The sequence below is a fragment of the Urocampus carinirostris genome, chromosome 14, assembly GCF_059441175.1.
Source record: "Urocampus carinirostris isolate Australia breed hairy pipefish chromosome 14, RoL_Ucar_1.0, whole genome shotgun sequence".
Classification (NCBI taxonomy): domain Eukaryota; kingdom Metazoa; phylum Chordata; class Actinopteri; order Syngnathiformes; family Syngnathidae; genus Urocampus; species Urocampus carinirostris.
The window spans coordinates 36673968-36699431 of record NC_142362.1 but is presented as its reverse complement, the minus strand read 5'-3'; the positions used below and the strand labels follow the sequence as shown (position 1 = coordinate 36699431).

The 25464-nt window shown below is 37.9% G+C and overlaps 1 protein-coding gene and 1 pseudogene across 1 annotated transcript in view; both read left to right on the top strand.

The window, feature by feature from the left end:
• Positions 1-25464, top strand: part of kalrna (kalirin RhoGEF kinase a) — a 222388-nt gene that overhangs the window by 23689 nt on the left and 173235 nt on the right. The window contains exons 2-5 of the mRNA XM_088352822.1: positions 17102-17176; positions 22833-22947; positions 24548-24740; positions 24828-25001. Of these exons, the coding sequence (XP_088208948.1) occupies positions 17102-17176; positions 22833-22947; positions 24548-24740; positions 24828-25001 (557 nt within the window). The remainder of the gene's footprint in view (positions 1-17101; positions 17177-22832; positions 22948-24547; positions 24741-24827; positions 25002-25464) is intronic.
• LOC148353344 (U2 spliceosomal RNA) lies at positions 13904-14043 on the top strand (annotated as a pseudogene).

Genomic DNA, 25464 nt, shown 5'->3' with positions numbered 1-25464 from the left:
TCTCCTAGGTTACAGAAAGCAGAATGCCCTAAAAGTTACTGAAATAAAAGAACACCAACATTATTGGAGCTGACATAATTATCAGTCTGTTGCCAAGGAAAAAAATCTTGCATAAGGTTGGCCAAAAATATAGAAAAAAAATTGTGTAGTTCGGTCAATTTGAGTCTCTGTAGTTTGCACACTTCTTTGTGCTCTCTAGTACTTGTTTTCGAGTGCACTAAACCAGGGGTCTTTAACTCAATTTACAAAAGCTAGAGTGCTTATGGTGAGGTTGAGCCTCGTCGCATTTACATAAGAATACCATTCCACTATTTCAATAGTTTTTAAAGATAAAATAAGATCTAAAAAATCAATTTACAAAATCTATCAGCAAATAAGAAATAAATACTTATATATTGACATTGCGCAGCACAGCGGCGCAGTGGTTAGCACGTGTGCGGCACAGTTCTGAGGTCATGAGATCGAACCTTCTGTGTGGAGTTTGCATGTTCTCCCCGTGCTTGTGTGGGTTTCCTCCGGGCACTCCGGTTTCCTCCCACATTCCAAAAACATGCACATCAGGTTTATTGGACGGTCCAAATTGTCCCTAGGTGGGAATGAGCGAGCGAATTGTCTGTCCCTGTGTGCCCTGCTATTGGCTGGAAACCAGTTCAGGGTGACCTCTGCCCACTGCCCAAAAATAGCTGGGATGGGCTCCAGCACCCCCGTGACCCTACTGAGGATAAGCGGTGCAGATAATGGATGGATCGATAATGACATTGTCGGAAAAAATGATAAGAAACCAAATCAATTGTATATTTTTAAACATGATTGGAACCTTCAACATGAACTCGTCTGAACATGGCTTCGCACTAAAGAATTTGTTAAAACATTGAATCGTATCTACACCGTCATGGCTGAAAGTGGCAAACGCTGAGCAAGTCAGGCTGTGACATATGGTGACATAACAGAAGCAAAAACTGTCAAGTTGTGTTTGATAACCATGTCATGCAAATACTTCATGTATAACACACTTGAATCAAAAGACAGAAACTCACCAGAAGTTATAAGCAAGGCTGTTTCACTGTCCTCTAAACTTCAGTTCAACAGTGGCCACAACCTCCCCCCAACCACCGACCCCCACAGCACCCCGTTCTGCGTTCCAATCTCAATAAAACATTTCTCGATTACCTCGCCAAAAAAATGAAGCGGTTGACTAATGGAATAAGCTTATTTGTTGAAAACTATAGTCTGACGAGTAGATGTGCATAAGTGCCATGAGCCAAACCAGGAAGTAGCTAGCCAGTCATATTTTAGGGCAGACGTACATTAAGCTCAAACTTTCTTTCTCCTTATTTTCCTCTTTCATGCATGCGTGCCCTCTCTCCCTCCTTCTATTTTGCGCTTTCAACGGGAGCCGTCTGCCCACTAGACTGACTTCCAACTCTAGTACCATATTTAAACCACACTACAGATGGAACTGGAGTTTTGCAAGCTAATATTACCCACATGCACTGTATTTGTGGCCGCATTTTTGAATGAATTGTTACCCAATTTTAAGCTCTACCTATCTAACTAGCATATTAAGGGAGGGGCCTAAAACTATTGTCCTGCAGGCCGCAATTGTCCCACAGGCCGTGAGTTTAAACAATACACACTATGCTATCCTGTGCGTGCAACTTATCTCGTGCTGACTACATCACAAAAGTAAAGACTGATGATTGAAGGGGTCAGTCGAAGTCGTGTCACAGTTGACATGAAATTAGTTTTTGTGATAGATTGTGTGTGAATGTGTTCAGAATGTCCTCATATGACATATTTGTGTCAAGAACCCACTCAGGGTGCTGCAGAAAAAAATTGCAGGAACACAGATTTTACAGCAAACAATGGTCTTTTATCGGGGCAGTGTTCAGTACACACAATGTCAGGTAGCGTGGCAACCATTTTGGTCCAAGATGCAGGTAATGGTTTGGTGTTCCAGTAATCAAGACAGCAAGTGTTAGGGTCCAAGAGCTCGCCAGACAGTACTCTCTATGCAGAAGGGCGGGCAAGGGTTCGGTACACTGGATTTACAAGACGTTGACACAACAGTGCTCAGGACTTGACATGGAAGACAATGAACTAACACAGAGGCCAGTGACACAGTGATAAAGAAGAGTTGTAATAGAAGGGAAAGGAACACAAGTGAAAACAGCTAAGGGGAGAAAAAAGACAGCAGAGAGAGGGGGGGAAAGAGAGAGAGAGAGAGGGAGAGAGAGAGAGAGAGAGAGAGAGAGAGAGAGAGAGAGAGAGAGAGAGAGAGAGAGAGAGAGAGAGAGAGAGAGAGAAAGTGATAGAGAGGGACCAAAGTGCAGGATTGTGACAATTTCACACTTTGCACTCTCTAAATTTATCAATCCGACAAGAGAGACTTGTGATAGAAGGGAAATCAAAACAAGTAGCTTTGGGGAGAAAAACTGAACCTGGAAGTGAGTGACCAAATAAGGGGAAGTCGGGAGAGATAGGAGAAATGAGAGAGAGATAGTGATAGAGGGGGAACAGAGTCCAGGTTTGCGACAATTTGATACGTTGCACTCAATATACATATGAATTCCTTGCCCAAAATAAAAACAATGCTGTCACTGTACCACAAACATTGTACACCTCAACCACACAGTTTGAAAGAGAATTATGGGGAGCAATCCTACACTGCTAGTAAAGAAAGAAATCTCCACTATTGCACACAGTAAACTGGCATTTTCCGGAAACTAGTCTTTGTATAGTATAACCTCTAGCAAAAAGTATGGAATCACCAGTCTTGGGCAAGCCCTCACTAAGACTTTGTATTCTGTAGAAAAAACTCAGATCACAAATATGAAACAATTGGGAAATGGAATCAGTGCATTTTGAGTAGAAAATAAGGACACACCCAGTCAATTTCCTTTCCTTAATTGGGCATCCGACTAAATTGAAAGAAATTGTCTACATCAAGGCTCCGACCTGTAAAGACAATCTGGCAACTGCTAACAAATACATAAAAGCCAAAGGTGGTGGAACTAAATACTAGTGATATGTTTTGATTGTTATTTCTCTGTCTGTTTTTCATGAATCCATATTTTTTTCCTCAGAATTGAATGATTCCATATTTATTTTCTCTGCACTTGCTCGATAAAAGTAATATTTACTGACGATTGCAGTGTTTTTTTTTATTTTATTTTATTTATTTGAGTGTTTTTGAATGCCAAGGTGTAGCAACTTTGAAAAACTTTTTTCATTTTCTCATGCTTTTATCTGAGTTATTTTTACAGAATAAAATGTCGGAGTGAGGGCTTGCCCAAGACTGGTGATTCCATACTTTTTGCCAGGGGTTGTAGTATAAAGTCAATAGTTGTTAAGGTGGTTTGGTGGTGGCTTTGTTGAACATGACAAACAGGGATGGCCGTTTAACTAAGTATTTTGAAAAACACAAGCATTTACGGTATCTTATTTCTTCTCCAGGTAAAATTTAATATGACTGTTATATTTGTGAGTGCGTTGTGCTGAGTCAGCAGCATCCAGATGGTCTCCCTGTTTGTGGTTGGAGTGTCACATAAATTATTTTAACCAACACTCTCGAAGCACAGCTCTCCCAGACTCCGTCATTGATACTGAAACATGTGTCATTGCATTTATATTCAGAATTGTTTCAGAGTTTTACAGTTAAACTTTCTCGTTCTTTTAATCGTCACATCAGTATTTCAAACAAATGAATTATTTTGTGGTATTTTATTGCACCTTATGATTATTCAAACATGGTTATTTATTCATGTACTTCTTGTTTTATTCACTTGTTGCCACAATGTATCCATTTATCTAGTCAGTATACCAAATCTATGTTGTTCTATGTTTCGATATACGGTCGGGAGGGTGCCCTTAAGTCTTACCAAACCACCTGCAGGATTCAATCTGCGTCAAGCTGGGGTTTTTCTTATAGCCAGCTTTGTTTATTGCCTTTTGGTATGTAAATTATTGTCAGCCATTTTGAACGCACACTTGTGAAAACATCAAAGCATTGTTTTGTACTCACGAGCCAAAAATATTTAGTTTTATTTGTTTTTATCTGTTTTATTTTAATTAAAAACCTCAACGTATCTGCTCAACTCCATCCTCTGCTCTACTTGTTGCACCGCACAATCTTGATTATAAACGAAGACGAGACGGAACAAAAAGTTTGTCCTCCTGCAACGTGATCAGCTTAAGCTGAAAGATTCACAAACTGTTAACAGTAGCCAGGTTTACACTGAGACTAATTCTGTGAGAAGATATGTGGTCAATTGTTTACATGAGAGGTGATCCAATCCTTTCAGGTATTTACTTGCTCTGCCAGAGTGTCCAGGTGAGCCGCATGGTGGTAAGACATACTGAGAGGGATGACTTGATTCATAAAGATAACGTTCCTTTGCTATGTAGTATACTATTTTTGACGGTTTTAATATTTTGATTAAAGCTTGAGCTAAATAAAAGCAAGGCTGTATTGTTTTATCAATGTGCAGTCAAAATGGCTGACAATCACTAATATACCAAGTGGGCGGGCTATGACAAAAACCTAATATTAGCAGTTCAGTGGAAAAATCCACACCAGCCCTCTGTCTAGTTCTGGGCCTGGCAACAACAAACAAAACTCCAGGACTTCTCCTGACTGCAAAGTAAAACACCATGTAAAACAATATAGACTCTGAACAACAACTGTTTGAATGGAAATCTCAATAAGTCAAGTAATTATATCAAAAAGTAAATTATTACAGTCAAATATAAAAATAATCATGAAGTGAAAAATAAAACTAAATATGTGACAAAATGAAAAGGATTTAATTTAAGAACTCATCCAATCGTGACTTCATAAGCAGTGACATATCAAATACTAATTCTGAAATACTATTTGATACGTTTAAAGTTTAGTAGACACTTAAAATAAAGAGAGAATACATCAATAATGAGTTTTTAACTTGCAAGGACAAAAGGAGAGGACCGTACAAAAAAAAACAATGTGAAATTTAAGTCTATTCTAATTTCCCTCCACCTTTATTAAATAGCCTAGGTTCCGAAAAGCAGATACGCCCTAAAGGATGTTGAAACCAAGAAGCAGCACCTTTATAGGCCAAATGCTACAATGACATAAACAGTACAAAATAGTCAAAATAATGGACAACAATGAGGTATAATAGTCAAAATAACAAACTGACATCAAATGCAATCTCCTTTGCAGGTGTCCGATATTTAATACAATTAACGCAACACCATTTGTTCAACATTAATTTTTAAAAGCTAAATTACTCATCATTTCAAGTCATCACTATTTAGTGCACAATCTTGAAAAATAAGTTGAGTGCTATGATGAACAGTTCCTCTGCTACCTATCTACCTGTGCGTCAGTAACATTGCAGTTTAATATGTAGATGTCCGTAATACGGCTTGCTGAATTTACATTACTTAGCTGCAAATTATCTTGCAAATTGGACCACTGAACTTCAGTGAGTAGCGAAAGAATGCGACCCTTTGATGAGAGTATTACAGTTCACCAATGTACAATAAGACCTCGGTTAATGGGGACCAAAACCACCCGCAAAAAGTGAAAATCTGCGAAGTAGCGACGACCCTTCAAAAAAAAAAATATATATATATATATATTATTATTATCATTTTTAATTATTATTTTTTAGACCCGGTTAATGGGGACCAAAACCACCCGTTAAAAGTGAAAATCTGCGAAGTAGCGGCGCCCCTTCAAAAAAAACAGAAAAATCTCATCTCATCTCATTATCTGCATCGCGTATCCTTATTAGGGTGACGCCGCGTCCGCCGAACTCGCGCGGCCCGGGAGTGACTTCCGCCGACTTCCAAACCCGTCGACTATTGTCGTCAGAGTTAATTATTAATGTTTTTTCTTTAGATCTTATTTTGTGGAGCAAATTAAAAAACATATTTGAGAATATTTTTAATCAGAACTTTTCTTGTGGAAAATCTGATTTGGCCCAGTTTCACTAGGACCCTAGTAGAGTGCAGTGCTAGGAGTATAATGGACTCAACCATTTTGAGACATTTGTTTTAATCATATATCCATTTATCATGATATTTATCAAATTAAAAGCAAGGAAAAAACAATTCTGAGCTATGTCTGTTGCACTTTTACTTTTTAATGCATATGATCAAATTTATTGCTTAAAAATAGGAATTGAATCCTTTTTTTGATTTGATTGTAAGAGTTTTGTCGGAGTTGATAAAGATATAAACTCATTGCTGACACAAATATTCAAGTAGAGGCATTTAAAAAGGTTAAAACTACTGCGCAAATGTAGGAGCCCGGCCCGGCAGCCATCTTGCTTGGCCGCCCATGCCGTTGCTGTTTTTTGGGGGGGACCTTTAATTGATAAATGTTGTTTTATTCATTCTACTGAGGAAGTGAGATAATTGTTTTGTATTTGATTTTACATTACTGAGCATATTTACAGAATTGATTAAAAATCATTTTGGCCGCACTTCTTTGTTGCTTTACTTGTTTCCTACACGCTGTAATAACAGTAACCTTGAAGTACCTTACCAACAGTGTCTGCAATTTACGTATCACTATTCTCTTGCTATTAATAATTTACAGTTGTTCTGCTTAAAGTGTGTGTCCACTGAGATACTGGCTTTTTCTCCTCCAAGGGACACCATGGGGGTAGTCAGGAGCAGCTGCGCCACCACATGCGACACAGTCCGATACCTCAAACTATTGTTATGAGTGCATGTATTATCGTTATGTTGTTAATGATTATTATGTACCGTACTGTATGTACATAAATATGTAATGTTATAGAGGTCGTCTTTTAGTTTCGTGGAGATTATAATAGGTGACACAGTTTTGCGTTCTTGCATGACAACATCGGCTGATTCAGTCAGCTTCTTCCTGTCACCGTGGCAACACGAGTCCTTGCAGCCGGTTGTCGTGGCAGCTGTTTACAGGCTGAAGACTGCCTCACCTGTCGCTCTCTGAAGAAATGTAGACATGCACTCATACAATCTAATGGGGAGGTGGGATTAGTGTAAAGCACCTGTGTCAAAGTCAAAGCCTGCGGGCCACATCCGGCCCTCGAAGAGGTTTTCTTTGGCCGCTGAGATTGATTAATTATTATTGGTTAATTATTGATTTATATTTTATCATAAACCAAGAAACGATGTGAATTTGTTTTCAATGTACCTTACTTTCTTGCACCTTGTTTTATTTTAATTAGCCGACTGTTTAGAAAGCCTTCATTTTTTCTTTGAAGCGATTTTAAGCCACTTTTGCTAAATTATAAAATATAGGCTTTTGCCTGAATAATACTGGCTTCTTTCATTTAATGGAGATTTTATATCAAGGAAATTTGTCTTTAATAGCTGTTGAAATTTAGATTACTGAAGGAACCATAAGAAATTCTATTTTTGTTGTTGATAAGTTTTAACTTTCAGGATGAACAGGGGAGTGAACCCAAACCTCAGATAAGTTGTGTTTTAAAAACTCTCCCCTAAGGCCTTTGTTTTGAGTAAATTTTCTAGGTTACAAAAGCAAAGTGTGTGGAAATAGCAACAATGATATAAACTCTTCATTATAGTCAAAACAATGAACAACAGTAAGGTATTAGTCAAAATGGCAGGTGTCCAATATCAAAAAGAGAATAAATGTATCAATTTGTTTTATGATATTGGAATACATTTATTAGCGTTTCAGTAGGTTGAGTTTGGTTCACGAGACTAAATGCTTAATTTAAAATTAGTAAAGTAATCTGAGGGTCATTATTTGGCTAATGTGATTACATGAGCAGAATATGATGCTAGAAAAAATATCACAATGCTATACAAAAGAAATCCCTTTGCAAGTCTCCTACCAATCCTGTTTTGTTTTTTCGGGGCTTCATATATGTTCGTGTGCGTGTCTGTAAATGTGGTGCTTTTTCAGTCAGTGCAAGTCTCTGTGTGCTGTGGGGGTGTCAGTGTTAATGGCTCTAGCAGGACTGCGTGTCAACCTTTAACATGGACACGTCTGGAAATATTGAACTAGTGTGTGCGTGCGGTAGTAGCAGCCACCATGACCTTAACCCTGCAGTTTGTCATGTGAACAGTCAGCGATAACATAAATCATTTTCCGACACCCACTGCCCTCTCATACTCTACCCAGCTAGGACATTTTAGGTACGATCTCACATTTATGATTTTAGTTTAGCTAAAATTTCACATTTTATTTTACATCAGAAATGCACATTTTTGCTCTGAGTGGTTTGCTGTTGTCTTTTTCATTTACAGTTTAATCTGTGGATTTTAATCATAAAGTAGCTCAACAGTGAACATACTGTACTTAGTTTAATGAGCTTCCATTTAAAGGGTTTCTTAGCGACCCACTGCCAAAATGGGGTATGTTGGTGTCACACTCTGAATGTAAACTATAGTTGAGAATGTGCCCCATATATACTGGACTGAACCAAAATTTCAGTCAGTATTGCTTCAGCGTCACATGTCCAGTATTGCTATGAATTCCCTCAACTTTGGGATGTGACAGTGTCATGTGCAAGAGTTACATTTTATCTCCGGGGCATATCTACTCATGAAAAGATGTCCTTGACCCCTGGTCAACAAAATTTATTGAGCAATGGTTCAATGCTGTATACTTTTCATTTTAATTCCGCCCTCATACCAGACTACAGTCACCTCGAATGTCTAATGACTTTTTTGTGTGTTGCTCAGTGTGTCACAGTCCTGTATCTAATGTGCCTCGACTGAAGCAGCCCAAATATGTATTCTATCCTTTCCCCCATTTCTGGCGTGTAAATGAGTTGAGAGTGAATGTGTATTTGGACCAGTGGTCATTCATTCATGCTTTTTAGAGTTAAGTTTGGGTTTTTATGTTGGAAAAAGTCAAGAATCCCAGTGTCTTTTTTGCTTGTTTCTTAGCGATAGGTATTCGTGCATCTGAAGGCTATAAAGAACCATGAAAATAAAAGTTGTCTTCTTTTATGGGTTTTATTCACTTGAAGAGATAGAATACAAGGGTCCCAGATAATACATTCAAGGTTGTGCCATTTTCTGTCAACCTTTCTTCAGGATATCCACGGATGCAGTTTGAAAGAAGTTGATACACTGCAATGGACTTTTGGTGGGTAGAGAAGGACCATTCACCCCAATGGCAATGACTCAACACACACTGAGAGAAAACTATCATGAAATGATATAATAGTTAACAAGACAATTAGAGACACTTGGACATTCCACACAAGGCTGAGGGAGATGACATGCCAAAACCAGAAAAGATAACAACAAAACATAAAAAGACAAAAAACAACTTGAAGAGATGCAAAGACACACATGAAATCAGATTTTTACTGCCCCGCGGTCTTTGTCATAAGATCAATAATATGTGGCCCACCAGGAATTCTGACCGCAGGATCAAATAAATTTTTACAAAAAAAAAAGAAATCACCATTTCACCATGTGGTGGCTGTAGCACTTGGCTTCTGTTAGAATATCGGACATGGCAACTGTAAATTAAAAAGTGAGTTTACTGTGCGGGCTGTCGCTTCCAGGACATCCGAATAAAATTTGTCTGCCTAATTTGCCAAGCGATTTTGGTTGTTTTCAAAGACGATAATATTACCAGGCATTGTCAGGCGAAACATCCTGACTACAAAAAGCAAAACAGAAACGACTGTAAAAAGATGAAGCAAGTGGAAGTTGTTTTAACAGCACAGCAGCGCTTTTTCACGAGACCCTGCAAGTCATAGTAAAATGCTAAAAAGGCGAGCTACAAGGTTGCAATGCTGATCACCAAGCACTGCAAACCCTTCACAAAGGTTGAATTGAATAAAGACTGTTCAAAAAATGCCAGGCTGAATAGTTAGCACTCACAGCTTACCATGTCTGGCTCGCTTTCTAAAAAGTTTGGACAGCCCTGACTTATATTGTCGAATGTGTCTTTGGATGTTTTCTTATTCAACAGTGACGTTTGTTTTTGCCCAGCAAATTCATTGGCCATGAGCTGTTTAGTTTAACATCTGTCCATATGTTGCTGCAATCACATCTATTACCTATGGCTGCTGTGTACAATAATGGATGGAGACAACATGCACGATGAAAGTAGTGTGTATGAGAATGAAGGAAACACAAAACGTGTAAAATGATAAAAACATGATAAAATTAGAGGAAGAAAAATGTATTTTCTTAAAATCCTGGTGATATAATGTGTGGATGCAGGAGATATAAGGTCGAGGAACCGGTCGCCTCCACTTGAAAGCGACATTTCCTAAGGGGGAAGGCAGGAAGTGTGCATTTTACTTTACATTTCTTCCAGTTTGCTGTTAACAACTTTCACAGTCACTGTCATAGTCAGAGCAATCCTTTATATGTATTGCTGCTTTCTGTTGCATTGGAAGCCATTTAGACAAAACATTCCACACAGCCTGTCAGTTAATGCTTGAAACTGTATGGCTTGACATTACATTTCATGTTGAAATGTTAAATTTTTATAAATCACATTTGTCAATATAAATAGTCAGTGGTATCTTTCCCATCCTATAGCAGTAGTGAGGCCAATTATGGATTGAAATAATATAAACTCGTGTTTTTTCAACCAGTATGCCGTGAAATCTTGTCTAGTGTGCCACAGAAAATTTCCCCATTTAATCTTTGCAAGAAAGCATGCCATTTTTTATTTTATTTTCTGCTTTCTGTAACATTTATTCATAGCAGTAGGTGGGAGAAGATTATCATTTTCTTTGTTTTTATGAACCAATTTTTCGGCTAATGACGTAACAAAAAAAAAATATTTAGTTCCTTTTTTTATCAAGTTGTTTAAGATTGCATTACAAAAATATAATACATTGTATTTTCCGCTCTTTACGGCGCACCAGATTACTGTATAAGGCAAAATAGTAAAATTGTTGGACTGGACTAATGGACTATAAGTAAATGGACTGCATTCATATAGCACTTTTCAAGTCAATAATTTAATAATAATAATTTCCTTTGTATTGTCATTCTTGAAATCCTCCCAGAGCACTTTACAATGTGCATCACTCTTTTCCCTTTTACACACTAACTAACCGATAATAGCATCAGTCATGCAAGGCAACTACCTGCTATCGGGAGGACACTGCGACATATTACACGTTGAAGACCGGAATCGAACCTGCAATCGCTTAATCCCAAACCGAGCGCTCTACCTCCTGAGCTAATGCCGCATCTATAAGCGATTTACAATGTTTTTTGGGTGACCAATCATTGCGCATATACGTTACTTTGGGTAGTAAAGCACATGCATAAATGCTTTATGCCAGAGGTTGTAAACATGGCTTGCGAGCTATATGTGGCTCGTTTCATGAGTATGTATGGCTCGGAGACAAAAATAATGCCATATCAAATTTGTTTGAGCTGAGCCTATTATAGTAAATGAGAATCTGAATTATGCAATTGTACAATGCACAGTGGTGTTTATACAGGGGAAAATCTAAGTACAGTTTACAGTCAAGGTGTTAGACCCAAAAAAAAAAAAAAAAAAAAAAAGAATACCCTGATTTGGCTGTACTTCCTTATATGGAAGCTCATTAAATAATCCATGTTCACTGTTGGGACACTTTATAATGAAAATTCATAGAAAAAAACTGTAAAGATGCCGAAACACTAAAAAATCACCGAGACGAATTTGATTGGGTGAGCGGTAGGTATGGGTGGAGCTATGCAAAGGACGCCAGTACTCGCTCTTGTCTCTTGCTGTGTGCCGTATGTGCTGAAGGAAAATTTCGAAAGAAAAGTTGGGATCATCGTTTGCAGAATTTTGTGAAATTTTTCACAAAATAATTCTGATTGCACCTTATTTTGAAACTATTATTTAAAAAAAAAAAATGAACCTCAACGATCTTAAGTAATAGCGGGAGGGAAACAAGTTTAAGGTCATTTTGTAAATGTTGGACCAGAGCAAGCTGCAAATATCCCAGAGTGCAGTAGTAAGCAATTTGAGTCATTGATAAAAATGAACTCCAATACCATGTTTTTATCTGGGGTTATGGAATCAGAGATTGTTATATCATAACTGTTATTATTACTAAATCTAAGCTTAAGACTCACTTCTGGGGCAGCAGTAGCTCAGGAGGTAGAGCGCTCGTCTTGGGATCAAGGGATCCCAGTTCGAATCCCGGCTCGTCCGTGTTACATGTCGAAATGTAATGGGTAAGACAGTGAACCCCTAATACCCCCAATAAGCAGGTTATTGCCTTACATGCCTGCAAGGCCGCTATTGGGAAATGTGGAGCACATTGTAAAACGCTTTGGGAAGTCATTGACTCTAAAAGCACTATATAAATGCAGATAATTTCATTTCATTAATATTATTGCTATTGTTGTTATTATCATTGGTGTCGCAGTGATGTTTGGTGACTAGTGGCATTATGACGTTGAGGGATGGGTACTCCGATGATTAGTGTATAAAACATGTGACTATTGTTAATATTATAATTATTGATATTCGACCTATGTATGTGTGTATCTTTGAAATTGTGTTGTATTTAGATACAAAAGACGAGCTATCTATAGAATGTTTTTAATTTTCACACAACATTTTACAAAAATATATACTACTCAAGTACCGTATTTTCCGCACTATAAGGCGCACCAGGTTATAGGGCACACCCCAAAAAAATAGTTTTTGGTCCTATTTTTGACATACATAAGACGCACCGGATTATAAGGCGCTACAATTGGAACGTCGACAAAACAGTTAGATAGTTCAGTCAAACTTATGACCCCCTTAACATTCCGAAAGCTTGTAAAGACGCAAATACGTGTTGAGAACACGTGCGGATGCGGTGTCCGTACGATGTCACTCAAATGCATCGTTCCATCATTCGGAAGGTTAAAGTCTTGGGATTCAAGAAATGCCAACCATTCCTTAGTTTCTATTTTCTTTTTCGCTCGCAACTTTACTGTGCATATGACAATAAACAAAAAATTGAGTTTAATTTAAAAATAGACACTCCATTCCATCCATTATCTGCACCGCTTATCACAGAAACATCGAGTTCAGTCTGAAACAAGATACAGGGATAATATATAGCCGGAGTAGCTCACCGAAGTCGTTGTGTTCATAATAATGTGCAGCCGTGGTCCTCTTATATCCGTGAGTGTAGTAAATCCAGGAGAATAAAATATTTACAAATGCAGAATAGTAAAAAATGCTTTCTGTAAGCCGTCAACCACTTCCTATACACATTCATCTTTTTCGGCCAATTGCAGGCTTTGTTTTGCCGTTTAAGCCTATGCCAGCCTGTAAATGATAAAAAGGATCCGCCCCTTGACCTCCGAATACCTTTAGCCAATAGTGATCGATTCAACTGATGATTGACACATCTTTTTCGGCCAATTGCAGGCTTTGTTTTGGGTTTAAGCCTATGCCAGCCTGTAAATGATAAAAAGGATCCGCCCCTTGACCTCTGAATAACTTTAGCCAATAGTGATCCATTCAAATGATGATTGACACATTGGTTAGCCAATGAAACGCCGGTAAATAAATCCCAGCATACACCGCGGACTACTTGGTGTTCGGGGGAAAATCTAGTCGGCGGCTGCAAGTTAGTTGCAAGACTTTGCGAATTAATATTGATCCATAAATAAGGCGCACTGTATTATAAGGCGCATGGTCAGCTTTTGAAAAAAATAAAGGCTTTTAGGTCCGCCTTATAGTGCGGAAAATACGGTAATTATCTATAGAGTTATCAATCTACCTTTAAGATGAACCACAAACCAAGGACTGCCCTTTTAAAAATAAAACGATTTACAGCTCAGAGACAGTTCCTTCCCCTGGGCCGTCACCACCCTAAAACAACGCTGTGAAAAAATATATCTTGCCAGGTTATTTGAAAAATGGGTTTTCTGTGTAATATTATTGAACTAATTTGCAATGCACTTGAACTTGTCTTTGCCTTGCCTTATGATGTCACAAAGCTATGATCTTTGATTTTTGCAACTCGGAGATGGCATAGGAGCTTGCTCTGTCCACTCCACGCAACGGCCCGGTATTGCAGTACCTCCGGGAACGGTGCATTCGCAATGATCGCAGCAAGGCTTTAGGGTTAGGACCTTAACTTGGCCTTTTGGCTGAGAGTAAGTGTCCCGGCTCCTAGACTTTGTAGCGTATTATGAACTGACCGATAACGGATAATGGATAATGATTTATGAACAAGCTAAATAACCCTTAAAACCCCTTAAACCCCCTTAAACCTCACTTTGTGTTTGCTGTTAAAAACGTAATATTGGAATATAATATTGTGAATGTGCGTAATTGCTGTTGAGATTGTCATGATTGTTTTCTGTTTTTAGTGTCAATAAATTTGTTCAAACCAAAAAAATTTAAGAAATTGTGTTTTAAAACCTCGGCCAGTCTCCAAGAATTACCTCGTAAATATGCTTGCCTATTTATCCTGTTATTCCTTTATCTCATTTTTCTCTTTTGTCTTTGTTATGTTTTCAGGTGTGCCATGTCTAATCTTTTTGCAAACAATCTTCACTACATTATTATCTGTAACAATATAGACTATTTTATTCTATTCTACCCAAGGACTCCTTTAAAACAGTAAATCAGTGTTGTTCAACTTCCCAACGCATATTGTGAAATATTTTTCAGCCAGATAAATAGACAATAGGAATAAGCTTTTTACTACTTCATGAGTTGTATTTTTATTTTACAATTAATCTTTTGATTTGCATTTTAATGCCTTTTTTCTGAAATTGCGCATTTCTCATGAATGGTGTTTCTTGTTCCATAAGGATAGGACATATTGCTTTTTTCTCATGTGCACCAGACATAAAGCAGAATAGACTACAGATTGACGACTGATTGTCCCTGGCCTATATTTAACATTTTAGCAGATGTCAGTATCTGGTTTTTAAAATTATTTTCACGGTCGATAAACAGTCCATTTAAAGCACATTAAATCATAATAAATGCCCTAAAGGTGCATTCAATTCCTAATAGCCCTTACAGCAACCTGCTGTAGTAAACATTGGACCCGAATGGAGACAGGACCCACTCGCATAACGTTTCTCACAAGTTTTATTGGAAGAAAGGGTTGGGGTTGCGCCCACGATCTGGGGATTGCTGGACGCGGGAAGCAGGTCGCTCTGAATGTGGAAGAGGGACTTCCGTGGCGAGCGTTGGCGGTGTCGGGAACGGAAAAAACGGGTCAGTAGCCGGCGTAGAAGAGCAAAAACATGGTCGGGATCGGAAACAAGTCGAAAGCCAGGAGAGGAGAGTAGACAAGGTCGAGCTCAAAACGGATCGCTTTTTGCGCCGTGAGAACAGACGTGATCGAGATCAAAACAGGTCGTAATTCGGGACGGGAGAGCAGATGTGGTCAAGATCATAATAGATCGTAGCGGGAGACAAACAGGAGCAAAAAACAGGACAGGCGAAAAAGGGCTTGCTATGTAAAAACAGAGATTCGCAAACGGACCGACAAAAGGGGACTGACAGGACAGAGTTTAAATACTGAAAGGGAGCCAATCTGTTAACAAGCTGCAGCTGGCGCCACGCGGGCGTGGCCCATTGGGCGCCGTGGCAACCGTGACACAAACAAGTCGCAGCTGAGTCGTCTAATGATTCACTCAGGAATGGGAATTTTCACTTGAAGAAATCATGTTTATTTTCCTATTGATTGATTGTTCAGATGTAGGGAGGGTTAAATACATCTAGAAATAGTGCTTTGTGGGGAAGTGGTCAAGGGAAAGGGAAAAAAATAGTGTGCCCATTGTCAGGAACCCACTCGGGGTAGTGTGGAAAAAAAGTTCAGAAACACAGATTAGAACAGTAAACGATGGTCTTTAATTCAGGCAGGGTTTGATACACGGGAAGTCAAGGAGTGAGGCAATAATCGAAGGGTAGGTGTTCCAGTAAACCCAAGCAGCGGAGGCGACAGGCCGAGAGTTTAGGCAGGCGCTACTCGTGCTCTGGAAAGGCAGGCAAGGGTTCAGTACACTAGAATACCAAAAGGTTGAGACATGAGTGCTCGAGATGTGACATGGAAAACAACAAACCAGCACAGAGCCAAGGAGACTAAGTGTTTAAAAGGTAATGAGGGAGTAAATTAATTCAGATGTGAGTATTGGAAACTTGAACCCGGAAGTGAGTGAATATATAAAATAAGGTTAGAGAGATAGGAGAGAGGAGATTGACAGAGTAAAAGAGAAAGAGGAGAAAGAGAGTAATAGAGAGGGAAGCGACAGAGAAACAGGGTACCTGCGTGCAGCATTGTGATATCTACAGCGTTTATCACATTTATAAAATTGTTGTATCATGCTATAGGTTTCATGGCAAATTTGAGCATACCATGACTAGCTGATTTGATGAGCTATTGTTATCTTTCAAAACTATTTAGCAGTATACGGCTTGTTCGCTAGACTAGGTAATAAATTATTTGGATTCTTTACAGAATGCATCAGAAATTGGAAAACCTTTGAAGATTTTTTCCCCCAGATTAGGCAAAACCAATGTTAATCTTTTGCCCCAGTTGATTCCAGCTGCTGACTGGTAGTCGACTACCACTACCAGATTAGGTCAAGTGATTAGGACGAGAAATGATATTTTTAAAGCACATTATTTCCTTTTGCTGTATTTTAATTGTGTGATAATATCATGTTCATATTTGTCAAAGCAATATACATTTTTTTAAAGGTTTTAGTGGATCAAGATTTGCAAAGACAGCAGTGAGAACTATATCTTTGAGTCGGTGCAAGGATTTGAAAAACATTCATTTTAGCACAACGGTGGTTTGATATTTAGCCACATCTCCCAACCCGTCATACGAAATAATTACGATCTTGAGAAAGTGCAAAAATGATAGTGGATCATAAACCACATTTTGTGTACATGATTGTCCCGGAACTGCTGAAGTTTCAAGTGTTGCTGTTATGAAACGGTATATGAAAGGCAATAGGAATAGCAGCATGGGAACATTTTTTCCACCGCATTTTTTAGAAGCGCTTGTGTCAGCATGCGGCTTCGAATTTTTTTCTCACAAGAATGTTGATCTGATAATTGGATTAATTATAAAATCGTAAAGCCCTACTGACTGTCTCTTTCCCTTTTCTCTTTTTTTTTGTTTGTCTAAAGGCTCTCTGAGGACGGAAGGCATCAAGGCGTCTGATGTTTTGCCTGTTTTGAAGGAAAAAGTGGCCTTTGTTTCCGGTGAGTGTCATAGAAATCATTTGCCCCCCACCAATGTTCCCTTTAATTTTCCACGGGTCTGAGCGTTCACACAAAGTCGGTGAGCAACGCTTGAAACAACAGCGAGCAACAGCAATCCCAAATGTGGCAACTTAGTCATTATCAAACATGTCCAAAACTTGACATCACGTTACATTTTGCTGAGTTTCCGGCGATGCAAAAATGTTTTTCACTTTTGAATGAATTGACTAATGTATTATTGCAAAGGTTGTACGGCCTACAAACGTCATGTGTCTTTACAACAATTCTTTCACAAGATTTCCATTTCTTTTTTTTCCTGGGATCTTTTGTCGCATAATACTAACATTTTTGGGGGCTTATTTAGTCAGTTGCACGATACACAACTGTATTTAATCCCATTTTTTAGTGGAAGTACAATGTTGGCAACAAGATTGACTTGGTATAATTGGAAATTATTTGAATGCAACACAAACTTTTTCTTCTTTTTCCCTGTTTTTTTCTATTTTTTTAATCCCTTTTAAAAAAAATCTCATTGTGTTTATTTTTTCCAAGCTGTTACTTTTTTTTTGTTCTCTATTTACTTTTTTCCTTTGTTTATGTCTTTTCTTTTTTTCTGGCTTTTTTTCTGAATTTGTACTTCTTTTTTCTCTTCCTTTTGTTTCTTTTTTCTCTCAGCTTTTCACTATTTTTTCATTTTGGTATTTTTTTCTTTTTTGTTCTATTCCCCCTTCCTTTAAGTCATTTTGTGCATAATTGTACATAATATTTGGTCATATAGGGATGAAAGAAGCAAAAACAACCTGAAGAGCCGTTTAGGACCCCAAAGAGCCGTTTCCTTTTAGTGAGCCGAGCCGAAGAAGCCGGTTCTCGATAAACTCTAAAAACTCCCACACGCAGTTTAGAGGGAACATTGCGCTGGATAGATTTTCTTGTGCGCTGATAATGTGCAGGCAGTGCGCGATTGCGCATGTGCGCAGTTTAGAGAGAACACTGCCCCCCACCCTGTAGTAAGTGTTGCAGACTGACACACTTTAAAAGGAGACTCCCATCAGAGGATTATGGGATGAAATATGCAGAGGTGAGTAGAGTAGCCAAATAATTTACTTAAATAAAAGTACTGTTACTTCAGAATATTATGACTCAAGTAGAAGTAAAAATTAATCATCCAAATAATTGATTGAATAAAAGTCAAAACGTCCTTGATGAAAAAAACGACTCAAGTACTGAGTAACTGTAGCAACGTTTTACGTATTTTTTGACTTTTTTTAATCAGATCATCAAGTTCCATCCAATCGACAATGAACTTAAATTAAACAAAAAATAGATTCACATAATCATGGTAAATTCAATGACTTTAAGCAACAACATAATACAATAATAATGAATCAAATGAATTAATTAAGCAGAAATAAGCACATTTAAAGCCCTAGTACTTTTTTTAACATGCTCTGCAGGCAGAACAACCAGCTAGCCCGAGGTTGGCAACCTAAAATGCTGAAAAAGCCGTATTGGACCAAAACAAACAACAAAAACAATTTTTTCAGGAACCAAAAACAATTAGAAGTGTTGTTTAAGCCTTATTATGAACGCAACACATGCTGTATGTATCTATATCAGTGTACCATTGAAAACTAAGATGGATGCAGCACGTCCTGTGGAGAGTGACATAACTACTCTTTAGTATGAAACTACCATAAATTTAACTTGGTTACTATACAGGACTGTCTCAGAAAATTAGAATATTGAGACAAAGTTCTTTATTTTCTGTAATGCAATTAAAAAAACAAAAATGTCATACATTCTGGATTCATTACACATCAACTGAACTATTTCAAGCCTTTTATTATTTTAATATTGCTGAATTTGGCTTACAGCTTAAGAAAACTCAAAAATCATATCTCAAAATATTAGAATATCATGAAAAAGTATACAAGTAGGCTATTCAACTAATCACCTGAATCATCTAATTAACTCGAAACACCTTGCGAGGGTTTCCTGAGCCTTAAAAACACTCAGCTTGGTTCAGTAAACTAAATATAAATGAGATAGGATTTTTGAGTTTTTTTTCAGCTGTAAGCCAAAATCAGCAATATTCAAATAATAAAAGGCTTGAAATAGTTCAGTTGATGTGTAATGAATCCAGAATGTATGACATTTTTGTTTTTTTAATTGCATTACAGAAAATAAAGAACTTTATCACAATATTCTAATTTTCTGAGACAGTCCTGTATTAATGAATGCCGGAATGTGTAATTGTTTTGATAAAATTGAATAAATGCAATTAAGGAATAAAATTTTCGATGTCATTTTTTAAGAATTGTATTTACCTTTTAATTGTTGATACGAGACACAGGCTGTGGCATAATACTTCTGACATACATTTTATCAAATCATCAAGTTTTTGGTTTTATATACGTCTTTTCTACCTGACAGACACAGTATGTTTTAGGACCATGAAACTATCCAATGTACAATTATTTGTATGCCAAATCACAGAGCATTATTTATCTATTCACACACTTACACTAGCAATGTAACAACATATCAATGCTATTAGTGACAGTGTGCATGGGCATAATAGTTTATCAAATTTTGCCTTAATAATTAATTAATCCCGTTGGGAAATAAGTGAATTAAGACGAAGTGGAATACATGATACTAACAGAGGCACCGTTAATTAAATCTGTACTGCTTTCCTAATTAAAATGCAACATATGTTACCTAATAGTGGTGAAGATCAAAGCAGCTGTGAAAGCAAGCAAGTGCAAGATGCATTAATGGTAATTTTTAACAAATATATTCTTAAACTCAACCACTGGTTTGATTATGCTTTACATAGTTGTTGTTTAGACATCTTTTTAGATCTTTTTTGAGATGGTGTCTCATATGCTGTTTTAGTCCGCAATTGTGTTAACCGTCACTTTAACTTTTACTTTGACTAAATTGTTTTAGAATTAGATTAAGAATTGTCTTTTTAATTTCCTTGATCTCAATTTTGTTAAACATTGTATGCAATGAGATTAGACATAGCGCTCCATGGTAAAATAGGTAAAATAGAGATTTTGAAAAGAAAATATACAGAAGACTATCGGGATGAATAGGCCAAAACAATAATAATTACAACATAGTTTAGTGAAATAGCATATTCACAGTTTCAATTGGCAACAAACAGGAAAAAAATTAAAATAAAAAACTAAGTTTGTCAGAGAGTTTAAAGGAGTGAATTCTCTCCACACAGTCTCCATTTAAGGTGAGTGAGGCTGAGTCTGTGCGTGTCCTCCTAAAGTCAAGTATGACTTTTGGATTTTGTGGCGTTAGTCTATTTCTCGAAAATATCGTCAGCGTCTCCACTGCCTTCCTGTATGCCTTCACATCCCCATCAGAGTTTATTCCACCAAGGTGGTGTGGTCAGCGAACTTCTAGATCGTCTTTGTGGGGTGGTCTAGTGAACAGTCAGAGGTATACAGTGTCAACATAAGAGAGCTCAGCACACATCCTTGGAGACATCCATTGCTCAGCATCATGGTGGGATGTGAAGTGGCGGATGCTTGATGGACAAATAAACATTTTCCTGATTAGAGTTTCTGTTTCAGATGTTTTTTTGCAGAAATTGTCAATGTATGTCTATTTTAAGAACTAAAAGTGCCAAATATGATTAATAATCTTCACCTTTTGGTCAAAAGACAGCTTAATTTTTGTGGACTCACTATTTTAAGTCGACAAATGGGATTACAGTGAAAATCATTAACGTTCTCCTTCCCTGCAGGATTTTTTTCGGGCAGGAAACGGCAAGGGAAAATCATCCAGGGTGCTTAACACCCAGAACATATGACTTATGTGAATTTCTCACATCTGGCTGGCGTTACACGGGAGCATGTGTGCCAAAACAAGCAGATGCAAAGAGCATCTTGCTGCACCCGCCAGTCCTGAAAATCCGACAGGAAAATCCAATCTTAGTTTTATAGCACTTTTCAAGAAAAAAATTGCAACCCAAAGTGCTGTATAAAACATTCAACGTACAATAAGAAAATTAAATCTCCTCTGTTTTTCTCACCCAACAACTTGGAACGCCAAATGCACAGACACACACAATGTTTAAAATAAAAACAAAATAAATAAATAAATAATTAAAGCTATGGCAAAGGAACAGACTAACCACGTGAGGATAGGGACCTGAGTGAGGCTCATCCAATCTCAAAGGATGGCAGCAGATGGCTGCAGGAAGGGATTTCAGCCAGCTAACCACACGCTGAGGCAGAGGCCCCCCACATGAGTAAACACTGAAAATAAGAAGTATCATCTCGTGAAGTGTATCTCAACTTTTCGGTCGCAGACCTGTTCGCGGTGGTCTCTGGCCTTTGCCTAGGATAAGTGATGCTAAAAATAACTGAAAGTCAATTGCAGTCCTTAACAGTAGATGGAAGTAATGCCCTGCAAAATAGTGGACACCCACCATTTCACATCACAGAAAATGAACAGTAAAGTTTGTTTGTTGAGCATCGAGAAAAGTAGATACAGCGTACAATATATGAAATATGGATTTTATTATCTTAAAGACAGAAGAGGACAAACAGCTCAGTGTGTTGTGCAAGTACTCTAAAGAATGAAGCTGTTTCCAAGCGGCATTTGGAAACAAAACACCACCAGAATCCTTTACTTAATAGATTCGTGAAGTGGACTTTTCTTTTTTAGATTTTAGTTGCGTCTTGTAATTTGGGTAGGATGGTGGGTCCTTAAGTCAGACCAATTTTGAGCTGCTGAACGAAATAACAAAAACATAAAAGTGTAGAAAATAAAGGAAAAATGCATTACAGTAAAATATTAGATGTAAAAATAATCAAACCAGATAAACTGATCAATTAAAAACTATATTACAAAAATGAGTATTGAGCCTACACTTGAAAATATCAAGGGTCCCCGCAGACTTGATGTCCTCCGGCACACCGTTCCATAGGCAAGGACAGATGTGGCTGAATTCTGCCTCGCCCTAGGTCCTGGTCATCATCTCTGGAACATTTGACAAACCTCTACCAGAGCACCTGAAAGACTGTGTGGGCTGATATAAAAAAGCAAATTCAGGCAGATAATATGACCCAGGAAATCCAAGTCAATTAAAATTTAGTAAAGCTTAAACCCTTCCATTCTGAAATGCATAGGGTACCAAAGCAGAGATTTGAAAACTGGTGTAATTTGTTCCCACCAACATGGTTCAATATCCGCATTGTGAAGGTCTAAAATCTTGTTTTTTTTTGCTAATAGTTTTAGAACAGAGGATTAAGACCCTTTTTTGTCCTGGTTGAGCTGTATATAACGTTTTCTGCCATCTTTGACTTAATAAACAATATGGTTCAGTTGCAGTGTCACAAGCTGGTAATGTCCACCAGACTGGGCAGAGAGCAGCTGATGATATTTTGGTCTGTGTTGCTTACTCTCTGTGTATTTTTTCTGTATGTTGCCATGCTCCTAGCACATCACACCATGACAGCGTATGCCGATATGCTATCATGATTTTTATGATTAGCATTATTCTTTGACCTGGGCAATTCCCTATTTAAGGGTTTTCTTACTCCAAAAAATGCACCACATTTAGCAGCAATGTTCATCTTATCTATATGCCATCAGCTCACAATGAAATTTGTAATGTTTGTTTCCATAGGTGGTCGGGACAAACGGGGAGGACCAATCTTGACGTTCCCTGCACGAAGTAATCATGACCGAATAAAACAGGAAGACCTAAGAAGGCTGGTCACATACCTGTCTACTGTTCCGAGGTACACAGAAATGCTTGATTCAAATTAAAAAAAATATTCTTCAAAACATTGTACATCTGAGAGAGCATTGTGCCAAATGCAATGACGATGAAGTGGCCAGTGTAGTTTGTTTAACGGTGGAATTAAAGCAGCAGATGGAGCTCGTGTTTGATTTGCATCAGCATGAAAGCGTTCAAGTGTTCGCCGTAGACTTGTACACACACGTTCACCTCAAGCCTCTTTAGTGCCTTGGCTTGCCTCAACAGCCAAACAGGAATTCAAGGCAGACTCGAGACAAGTACTGTATAAACAACCAAAAATCAATGTGCGTTGACAAGTCCTTGGCAAGTATCTCTAGTTTAGTCCGTCAGATTTCATGTTTGGCGTACCGTGTACTACTATTATATTTAATGGTCTATGTGCTGGTAATGTCCCATATATACATCATTTTTAATAGTTTCTACACCTGCGTCCTAGGATAAGCATCATATTTAACGGCCACTTTTCCAGTGAAATTTCACTGTCTGTATTTCTGATTTAGCTCAGGTTTATCGGTTTCGGGTGTGTGAACATGACATATGTATGGTGTATTGTGTTAAATGTCAGATTGTTCATGTGAAACTGACTTCTCATTCTTCTCACTTTACTCCAAAAGTAGATACTCAAGCTGAAACAAGTTCAACTCTCCCTGTTTCAATGAACTTGATGGGCCTAAAAAAGAACTAGTTTTAAGTGGACATGCAAAGAAAAATGAATCCAGGAAAGGGCTTTGAAATTTAGCTGTTTATGAACATGCCAAAAACCATCAATTATATGTTAATGTCAAATAATGTAAACTGTTATTAAAAAAAGTATCACATTTTTTAAGAACCCAAAAAGGGAATGGATTGCTGATATTTTGCATTGGAGTGCTTTCATGTGGGATACACATTTCAAAACAGGGGTCTCAAACGCAATTGAGTCGGGGGCTGCTGAAGGCAGTATCCGGGTGAGGTTGGGCCAAATGGGGTTTTCCACAAAAACAGCTGTGATAAAAGCATTCCACTGTTCTTAAAGGGACAGTGTTTTATATTTGTCCACTAGATGTCGCCGTTATGTGTCGTGCAACCAAAAATGAGTCCAAGGAAGACTACAAATTACAGAGACCTAAAGTGAAAGTGGATAAGAAAGGGATTAACACCCTTTCATTTTTCTCTCTTCTTTTTTGACTTTGTTATTTTTAGCTTTTTATTTTTTTCATTTTTACTTTAGATTTTTTTCTTGAGTTGTACTTTTTGTCTTATTTTTTTTTTGTCTTTTCTTTTTTTTTGTTTTCCATTTCTTTTTATTTTTATTTTCTTATTCCTCTACTTTTCAAAAGTGATAAGGGGTGCATTGATCACTTTAAGTCTCCGTATTTGTCTTCTTACGTTGTGCTTTTAGCACTTGTTTGTTGGCACGACAGGATACAGCACCATCTAGTGGGAAAATAATAGACACTGTCCTTTTAATTTACTTATTAATGCGAGGGCCTCAAACTATCATCCTGGGGCCCATTATTGGCATGCGGGCTGCGGGCTTTAAACCTCTGTTTTTGAACCACTGCCTTAACAAACATACTTCTGACTTATTTTGACTGCAGTGAGGATGTGTGCAAGAGAGGCTTTACTGTCATCATCGACATGCGAGGCTCCAAGTGGGAGCTAATCAAACCGCTGTTGAAGACGCTTCAGGAGTTTTTCCCGGTTGAGATCTGTGTTGCGCTCATCATCAAACCAGATAACTTCTGGCAGAAACAGAAGACCAACTTTGGCAGCGCAAAGTTTTCCTTTGAAGTGAGTGCCTATCGTTAAATCTAAAAAAAAAAAATCACGTGGCTTTAGAGAATATTCTCCTGAGGCCTCAATATATCTTTACATCAGACCAGCATGGTGTCAGTAGAAGGACTGGCCAAATTGGTAGATCCCTCGCAGCTGACGGATGACTTTGAAGGCTCTCTGGATTACAACCACGAGGAGTGGATGGACCTTCGAGTCTCTCTGGAGGAGTTCATGTCCAATGCAGCTACTCTCCTGTCACGATTAGAGGACTTGCAGGTGGGATACTAGTTTTACTGATAGATTTTACAAAAGTGGAATAATGGCCTTTTTCCTTGAACAGTAATTATTTGTTTTTCACGTGGGTTGCGTTCTCAAAAAGTCCTGCGATAGTCAAAACCCGTGAAGAAGAAACATTTATCCATTTACTAGATAACAATAACATATAAAAGCTGTACCAAAAAAACAATCATAAAACTACCAAAAAAATATCACTGTACACATAATTGCAGTATTAAGAATGGTCTCTATTGTTATGCCATAGTACAACAAAAATTGAATGCTTCTCCTTTTTGTATTTGAAAGCTATGTAGAAAACAGCCAGCTCGCTGCATGCTCCAATGGGGGATCCTTGGTTTGAGCCAGGTCTCTGTGATGATTAAAATACAAGAGTCACAAATGTAGTTGTTTCCCACAAGTTGTAGCTCCAGGTCATCCGTTTTACGGGAAATGGACCTGGAGT